The sequence below is a fragment of the Thunnus albacares genome, chromosome 17 (assembly GCF_914725855.1).
Source record: "Thunnus albacares chromosome 17, fThuAlb1.1, whole genome shotgun sequence".
Lineage (NCBI taxonomy): Eukaryota > Metazoa > Chordata > Actinopteri > Scombriformes > Scombridae > Thunnus > Thunnus albacares.
In genome coordinates, this window is record NC_058122.1 from 27,078,932 (window position 1) to 27,088,606 (window position 9,675).

Sequence of the window (9,675 nt, forward strand, 5' to 3'; positions counted from 1 at the left end):
GAAGAATTCTGCATTATTTTACATCGTCAGCTCGTGTGTTGAGTTTTGCTGCCTGTGACCACCTGATGCCTTCATTAGTGCTGCAACTTATGATTATATTTTATTATTGATGAATTGTTTTGTCAATAAAACTAAACTCTGTCAAAGGTGATGTCTTATTTGTCCTTTTTTTGACCCCCAAAATATTAAATTTACAGTCATGTAAAACCAGGAATAGCAACAAATCCTCACATCTGACAGCTCTGAACCAGCAAATGTTTCATTTCTGCTTAGATGACTATTCGATTATCAGAATAGTTGCACTTATCGTTGCAGCTTTAGTCTACATTTTAGAAAATATCGAAGCAAAAACAAAAACAACAAACAACATGACAGAACGCCATAACAGCAGGATCAGCTGTTCATGTTGCTGTTATAATACTCATGATAACTTATCATCATGTGTTTTATTATGTGTTTATAATAATATGAACAGAAGTTGACAGAATGTGGCCATTTAAAACATGCATGCATTTCTTGTATTTTACATTTTTAACTGTTTTGACTTGTATATATGATTTTAAATCTTTTTTTATACATTCTGTGTTTTGTTTGTTTCCTCTGTTTGTACTGCTGCAAACGATTGACCTTTGGGGTCAATAAAGTTATTGACTCTTTAATATTTGGGTTTTAATTCATGTTGGTAAATCAGCTTCATGACCAACAAAGCCAAAGATCATCTGGTTTATTGATCGTTGGTGAAGAATGTAAATAATGTTAATAATTAATAACCTTCATCAAGTTAAACATCAAGAGCTCCTGAGATGTTTCATCACAGAAATAACAAAAAAACAAACTATTCACATGAGCTACATATTATAGATTAGATTGTTCTGGCTACAATAATTATGATTAACTATATTATCCTGATAATCATCAGAATATTCTTATGAACATCGTTATAAGTGAAAAACAAACAAGGACACATTCAGACTCTCGCCAACATTAATAAAAAGAATCCGACCTGATGTACAAACATTCACGTTCTTACAGACATGATGACGAAGGACTGAAGAGATGAAGGTTAATGTCAATTCAACATCAATCAGTTAACGAGCTTCATCAAGTCTCTCATATGAGGAGATTCATGATTATTACAATTATGGAAATTCACCACAATAAAATGATCTTTTATCCTGATATAAGATAAATTCTTATTCATCCATAGATTGAACATTGTTCAATATATTAATCTGTATCTGTGAAATCTACATTGAACTATTCTGTTATTTTTGGTCTTATGCACATTACATATCATTCACTCCCACTGCTACATTTTTTTGCATTATATATTACATATTAATTTTGCACATATTGTAAAAAAAAACATTGTGTTTATAGGTATATATATACTATTTATATGTATATATGTAATTGTATATTTCTTGTAACTATAATGCAGTTTTTCCTTTTTTATTTCTTCCTGTAGTGTTACTTTTATAATTAGGACCATTAATGATGCAGTCAGCTGATATTTAGTCGACTTTATATCTGGATTCTGTATCTTTATTTGTTTTTTTTTAAGTGATTTTCTCAGACACATTTTTATTCTATTTTTTAAAATTTATTTATTTTTTATTTTATTTTATTCTAACTTGTGGCAGATGTTTTTTACACTATGTATGTTTTTATGGTCTTATTTTCAACTCTTGTTCCTGTGAAGCACTTTGTGAATTTCATTTCTGTGAAAGATGCTACACTAAATAAACTTATTATTATTACTTATTATTATACGTCACATGACTGAAGACAAAGATGCTTTAATTCTCATTTCACTGTGACTTTAACTGATACAGACGGAGCTGCACTGACAAAACAATTAATAAACTTATATAGAAATATAATAAAAAACTGTGTGTGTTTACGTCAAGATCCACAGAGCCAAACTCACCTTTTATTTATTTATTTAATTTTTTTCTTAATCAAAAGTATTACTATTATTGTTGTTGTTGTTGTGTTTTTTATCTTTTTGTTTGTTTATTTTCCCCTTTACTATGGGGGTGTTTGAGTTTTTTTGGGTTTTTTTTTAGAAGTAACGACTGTCCAGGATCATAACTAACAAATAAAGAGTATTATTAATGTAATTAATGGTAAATAATCTTTACTAATCCCTGCAACATTTGAGAGAATCAGAACTTTATAAAACATCTGAATGTTTTTGCTTCATGAAGAGACATTTTTCCTTTTTTCACTGTATCGTCTCAAAAATAACCAACATAAAACTCCATGAACGTAAATCTGCATTAATTCATCTTCATAAAAACTCATTATTGCATGAAATGTATATCCTGCAAACTCTTCAGCCGGTTATTGTTGCTTTTTTTAATCTCTGTTAACGTTGCCATGAATAGAAACATAATTAGTTTACTTTCTGGGACTCTGCGTCATCTTCCAGCTCATATTCAGAGTTCAGGGTATGACTTTCTTTATTTTGGGCCGCTTAAAGACTCTCTGCTCATATATGGAGCGAAGGGACACGACTTATTATCTCCCACCGATCTTCATGGCAGTTCTGTATTAGATACATAAGCTTGGATTTTAATTTTACATCCCGTACCTTATTAGACTTTGTAAGACTGACTGAAATAATAAAAAACATAAGCCGTTGATCCTCCCAGTACATCCTGAGTCTCTGAACACAGTCCTTAAACAACTCGCTGGGGTTTAACAGGGAGTCTGTGGTCACCCGTTGACCTCCACTCTGATGCTGTTCTCTTCATATTTAGGCTGAAATGTTGACGTTTTTTCCCACAGACAGTCAGTTTTTATTTTTGGCAGAAGAACACTGGGTCCATCGTACTGTAGTGTCATCTGTACTATCCTCAGCCTTTGGTTTGTATGTCAATAAGCACTTTATGGGATTAAAAAAGCAGGTTTCACATTAAAGAGATGTTCAGAAGGACTTGATGAAATTTAATATTTTCTGTTCAAAGATAAAAACACTTTGCGGCTGATTTTACATCTACTTTTCCCAGACGTTAAATGTTTAAACAGTTTTTTCTGCAGTCTGTGGTGATAAATCCTTTAAAAATGTACATTAAAATATACATAACATGAGCCCAAGATGCAGTTTTCACAATCATCACTCTCTCTTTATTTGACCTGTGCAAAATCTCTCTGAAGACAAGTTTAGTAAATAAGCAGAATTTGACTGTTTGGTCCCTAAAAATGGGATTTTCCACCCGTACCGCTGCTCAGTTCCCTTCACCTTATTGGCTCGTATGCAACGGGACTTGTCACAGACTCAACGGGCCTTTCGAGTTCATCTTCCTCCATTTTCAAAAAACATGTGGCGTTCAACGGAACCGACCGACCAACCCCGTTACGCAGGCAGTGACGTCACTAGCTAGATATAGCTAGTGACGTTATCTGTGTTTTTAACAACTTTTTACAATCAAATTTTAGGCAAAAACATATTTTTAAATATATTTTCACACTACCAGCGCCAAAACATGCACGTTTCATGTCCACTTTGAGTCCAAATATCCAGTTTGTATGTTCAATAACTCCTTCAGAGAGGCTGTCTGAGGGTTTAGACTTGGTTTAAGGGTTAAGGTCAGGTGTAGGTTTAGGTTTAGGGAAGCCAATATGTCAGTAAGGGGGCTCACATATGTGTGTGTGTGTGTGTGTGTGTGTGTGTGTGTGTTGCTCACGTAGATCAGGCTGGAGAAGTATCTCTCTCGCAGGTTGTTGAGGACGGAGGCCTCGTTGAGGAAGGTGAGGGCGGCCATGTCTTCCACCTTGCTGAACTTGGGCGGGTTCATCTTCTGGATGTCGTCCTTGTTCACCTTCGTCTTCTGACCGTTGGAGAACTCCACCAGCACCTGCAGCCAGAAACCACCTCCGCAATAAATCCTCCTGTGATATTTGATCATTTTACAATAACATCACTTAATAAATATGTCCTGATATCAAGCAGCTCTGTGAAATGTTGATATGTTGTGGGATTAAGAAGCAACAGTTTAACAGTTTATCTGTATATAACTTTATGCCAATTTATGCCTGTTTACATCTACATCTTTAAATCTTTAAACTATATCCAATTCCTCTGTTTCTAATAATCCACATGTGTACATGTAGCTGGACGATGAGCTGAAGGAAAAGTGATTAAACTCAGATTAAAGTCAGATTTCTTTCAGATTATCAGACATTCAGTATAAGCACATAAATAAAATGTGTGTGACTCTGGTTGGTTAAAACAGGATCAGTCGGTGTGTGAAGATGCACTGATGTAACCCAACCCGGTTATTTTCAGCTTCCTGCAGATGTGATTTTTTTTTTTAACAGGATTAGAGAATAAGTGAAGCACAGCTGTATTTCTGCTGGTGATTTCTCAGCCATGTAGACACTTAACTTCTTAATGGTTTTCTCAGTCGTTCAGTAGAGCACGTTTTGAGACGTAATATCTTGTTGATAAGTTAATTGTACCTCTCTGACAGTCATTTAAAGAGTGTTACGCCCCAAAACATCTCCAGAATCATCTGGATTCCTACCAGAAAGTTAAAATAACTCCCAGCATGCATCATGTTTATTTTGGAGGTAATCCTATCATTTTTATTAAATAAGTTTCAAAAGGATTATTAAACAGATGTAAATACCTAAAAATGTCTGATGACTTTGTAATAATCAGTTAAAATGTCCGTTAGCGATAAAGGTGCTAACGTTTGTTTTTCATTTTTAACCAAAACTTAAAAATTGCAAACTTTTCTGATTATAAAACGGTTGTAAATGTGATGAATCAAACATAATTCTTTTGAAATCATTGCATTACTTAGATTTTTTGTACATTTTTTTAGACGTTTCAATGAAAATATGGTTATTAATTATTATTATTCTGGCAATAATGATCCAATAAAGCCAAGTACGATAATCTGATCACTTTATTTTACTTTAATGGAGACAAATTTATGCAGATTGATCAACTCAAGTGTCATAACTAAAAACACTGTGTGGTCGATTGAAACGTATTAAAATACGTCGCCCAGATGAACTCTGGGTAGGACCATTAAAGGGTTAAAATACGTCATGTGACTACAGCATCACCGTCTGACAGCGATGACATCATCAGGCGTGCATTACCTCGTCACCCTTCTCCTCCTTGATGCTGGCCGGCTCGAAGCCCTCCCTCTCCGACGGCACCCACACCATCTTCTTGGCGGCCCAGTCGGCCTGCGCCACCCCGCTGTTGCGAAAGTCGTTTCCCGTGAAGAGGAACTTGCTGTCGTCGGCTTGGTCGGCCATGTTGGAAATATCACCGTCGGCGGTTGAATCAACCTGAGGCTCTCGGGCGGCGGAGTCGGTCACCGGTGGTTCAGAGGAGGTCGAGCTGACGTCTGGATCGTCACTGGCGACGGGGTCGGCCTCTGGTGCGTCGATGGGAGTCGGGTTGACCTCTGACCTTTGTTTGACCTCTGGCCTGTTGACACCACACAGAGCAGAAATCAAATAATGAAAACTGTGACTAGGACTAGTTTTTCAATTAAATGAAATAATAAATAAGGAAAAATGACATTTTTTCCTTGAAAATGACTTATTCCTTTAATAAAATAGTTGCCAATTAATCTTCTATCAATTGATTAATCATTGCAGCTTCACTGTGAACGACGACACTCTTCTCACTGGTAAAACAGTCATTTATCCAACATGTCAAAGCCTAAAAATTAACACAACTACAGCAGCCGGTTGCAGCAGTCTTGTTATTAATAAGTGCAGATTTACACTAAATCACTAAATTAAAACCACACAAACTAGTTCCTACGTAGAGATGAGTTGTTACATCTACATATCTGACCTGACGTCTGTTAGCTTAGCATAATCTGATAATTCCCTCTCACTGTAAACTGCATCAATATTACTAATAATACAACACACTTATTTATCCAGGTATGCAGATCAAGTCACAAAGGATTCACAGTTAAGTTTGTTTTATCTTTTGGCTCCATAAATGGTTATTTTTGGAAGTTATGTTACAGCTCTACAGATATCTACTGACACCCAATTTACACATTAAAGTCTTTACTAGATGTGACATTTATTAATGATTCAACCTGATTTAGTGAATCACTAGTTTGAAACTAACTTATCAGTTACTAAGACCCTCAGAAGGACTTAAAGCACAAACTTAGTGATGGATTTACGAGCAGCTGGTGCAGCACAGATGTGATATTTCACTTGCCGTGTAGGATATACAGTCCATGTTGAGTTAATGTTAACCTCGTTAACTTAAAAGGACCCTCCGTGACGTGGTCTAACACTTTCATACATTTCAGTGACTCACAACAGACAGAATCATTGAAACAGTGGTCAACATCGAGGCGACAGATGCTGAGATATCCTTATTTTTAATCCTCAGTATGAGTCAAGCTCCAAAAAAGAAAAACACTGGATCCTACATTTCCCACAATGCAACATTTGGCATCATTTGATTGAACTTCCCTGCTTGAGGAATCTTCAAATCACATCTTTCAAACTCCACTCCTCCAGTTTGCAACACTTTGTTTGACTTTCTGTTAAACATTTTTAAAGTCTCAAGCCCTACCCTGATGACATCACTATGACATCATCAGGGTTATTTACTCTTATAGCCTTTAGAGAGAGATCCTCCAGAGCCACAAAAGATATGACACGGCTGTTTTCACAGGCTAGACAACTGCTCGTCATGATGAGTTCACTAAGATTAATATGTAAAATCAGTGTAGTGTCCCTTTAAAGTCAAATAAAAACAATATTGAGGAAATTTACTAAAAATTAGGTCAAAATCTACAACAAACAAACAAACATTATCAATTTGGAAAAATCTGGAATCAAAATGCTAAATAAATCAACATTTTACAGTCGATATAATTTAAACTTAAAACTTGTTTACAGATAAAGCTGCAACTATTAGTCGATTAACCAATAAATTGATCAACAGTCAATTAACGTCTGATTCATCATTTTGAGCCATTTTGACAAAAAAGAAGAAAAAAAATTAAAATTCTCTTGATTCCAGTTTCCTAAAAGTGAATATTCTCAGGTTTCTTTAGTCCTTTATGACAGTAAACCGAATATTTTTGGGTTGTGGATAAAACATTTCATGTTGCATCTTGGGTTTTAAGAAACAGTGATCGACATCTGTCACCCTTTTCTGACTTTTTATAGACCAAACAACTAATCGACAAATCAAGAAAATAATCAACAGATCAATTGATAATGAAAATAATCATTAGTTGCAGCCATAATTACAAATCTTAAGTATCTTTGTAACTTTAAGTGCCTAAATAAGCAACAATCAGTGTTAAAGTTTGGGAAATAAAAACATCTGATAAAAGAGTTTAACAGTCAAAACTCTGAGTGGTTTTTATCAGATTTGATTGACAGCGACTTAAAGGACAAGTTCACAGTTTTTCAAGTGTCTTAAACCAGCAGTCAGGTGTCCATAGTAACAGTGAAAGAGGTTTTCCTCGCTGTAATCATTCCTCCTGTTCATACTGGATATTAAAAGATCCTTCAAATGTGCTTTCAATGGAAGTGATGGAGGCCAAAATCCACAGTGTGTCTATACAGTCATTTAAAAGTCTCTTTGAAGCTTATATTCAGCTTCATCAGTCTGAGTTAGTCATATCAAGTGGATATCTGACACATTTACAGTCTTTTTAGCATCAAATTCCCTCTTTGTGTTTCCTCGGACAGTGTTTCCCTGTTGAGCTGCAGGTGTTGAGCTGCAGGTGGATGTATAGTAACAAAAAGAGGGACTTTAACATTCATATTAGCTTCAGATAAACATTTAAATACATTTTTTGCACAGAAGGAGGACTGTGGATTTTGTCCTCCATCACTTCCATTGTAAGGTCATTATGAAGGGATCTTCTAATGGTCAGTATGAACAGCAGGAATGATTACAGCAAGAAAAACAGCTTTCACTTGTTTTAAGACTGACATGAAAAATTGTGAACCCGTCTCCTTCAAGCAAACATCTCCACACCTGTCATCACATTTTAACACCAAAAACAGTTCTGAATGTAAAGAACACAAAGTAAAACACAGCATCAAGCAGAGGAGGACAAAACATCAGTTCACAATCAAAAAGATTTGTTAACCTTTCCGTGCAGATCCCTCATCACACAGAAGACTCAGTCAAACAGGTGCATTCACTCACGGTTTTCTTCTCCTTCTGAGGCTCAAACTGCTGCCTTCGCATCCACACAGAACATTTACATTTTCACAGAAGTGCCTGACAGATTACTGCTGATAACGCTACATTTCCCTAAGTTTGCATTCAGCTACTTACTCACTTATTCCTGTCTCTGCCTCTGCGTGCGGGTCACAAGGCAGCGCTGTCTGCTTTGACCTCCCATTGAAGAGCAGGCAATAAAACATGAAAAGCAGCACACAGATAACCCCTATAATCAAACAACTCAGCTGCCATGCTGGAATGCCCATGTTTGGCTAACCCCTTTGCTCCTGGTAGCTTGGTAGCCCAAAGAGGGATGCTAGGGACTTAGCAGTCATGATACCTTATAAGGTGCAGCTCATGTGTCCAGCCAAGCTTACCGTTTACACCAAAATGGTGACATGTCACAAGGTGCGTCCATGTGTGGCCGTCGGCGCACAGAGCAGAGCAGGTAGCAGAAATATCAATATCCAGCATCTAACTTACACTTCAGCCCTGTTTACAGGGACATTTAATGCTTCAGGTGATGTAAAATGAGTCAACAGACCATATATTTGATTAAAATATCAATCCTTACACACTTTAATAGCATCTGAATGATGCAGCAGACCACTGATATTGAATTAAACTCTTTACAATATCAATTTATTACTCTTCAGTGCCAAATAATGACACATCTCAGTGTGTTTTGGTTTTAAGAGTAACAGAAATATGACTTTTAGCTCCTAACAGGCTACTTTTTAGTTTTTCTATAAAGATATTTTGCACTTTTCTACAATTTTAAGAGATTTTGTATTAATATTATGAGGATATATCAGCAGAAGTCCCTGCATGTTACTAGTAAAAGTCTGAATTAAAGCTGCGCAGTTTAAATTTGTCTGTTTGAATTAAAAATAATAAAAATAAAAACAGTCTTCATACTCACTCTGCAGTGTTTCAGTCCTCAGTGCAGGATGCAGGCTGAACTCCAGGGAAATGAGAATATCATGACAGGTAGATTAAATGATGATGATGATGATGCAGTCCTTCCTCCTCCACACTATTTAAACAGGCCCGCGACACCTGGGGGTGGAGCAGTGCGTCCGACCCGCCTCCTCTCCAAAGTCGGCAGCAGTGCAGGAGTGATGTCCATGAGGGAGAGGAGGTGTAATTACTCTGCCTTCATATCATAACCTTGTAGGAAGAGAGGTGAACTATTATGGAATGAGTGTGTGTTTGTATTTGTATTAGAGCTGCAACTAACATTATTTTAATGATCAATTAATCATTTTATTTATGAAATGTAAGTTATATTTTGTTTGTTTTGTCTGATAAACAGTCCAAAATCCAAAGATATTTATTCTGTTCTCAAAGCAACAACATCACAGAAAAGTTGCAGCAAGCTATTTTTTATATTTTTTCATTGAAATATGACTAAAACAATTAAAATGGTTTAATTTTCTGTTGATCGACTAATCAATTAACTGACTAATTGTTGCCGTTTT

General features: G+C 35.9%; 1 protein-coding gene across 2 annotated transcripts in view; it reads right to left on the bottom strand.

The window, feature by feature from the left end:
- The window catches only part of LOC122966737 (myosin-11-like), a 38,255-nt gene extending 32,774 nt beyond the window's left edge, over positions 1 to 5,481 (bottom strand). The window contains exons 1-2 of one of the 2 annotated variants that reach the window (XM_044331056.1): positions 5,119 to 5,481; positions 3,693 to 3,863 (exon numbers count right to left, since the gene is read on the bottom strand). In XM_044331056.1, the coding sequence (XP_044186991.1) occupies positions 3,693 to 3,863; positions 5,119 to 5,280 (333 nt within the window). In that variant the 5' untranslated portion in view covers positions 5,281 to 5,481. The remainder of the gene's footprint in view (positions 1 to 3,692; positions 3,864 to 5,118) is intronic. The other variant, XM_044331055.1, reaches the window with a different exon arrangement.
- Between the last annotated feature and the right edge of the window lie 4,194 nt (positions 5,482 to 9,675).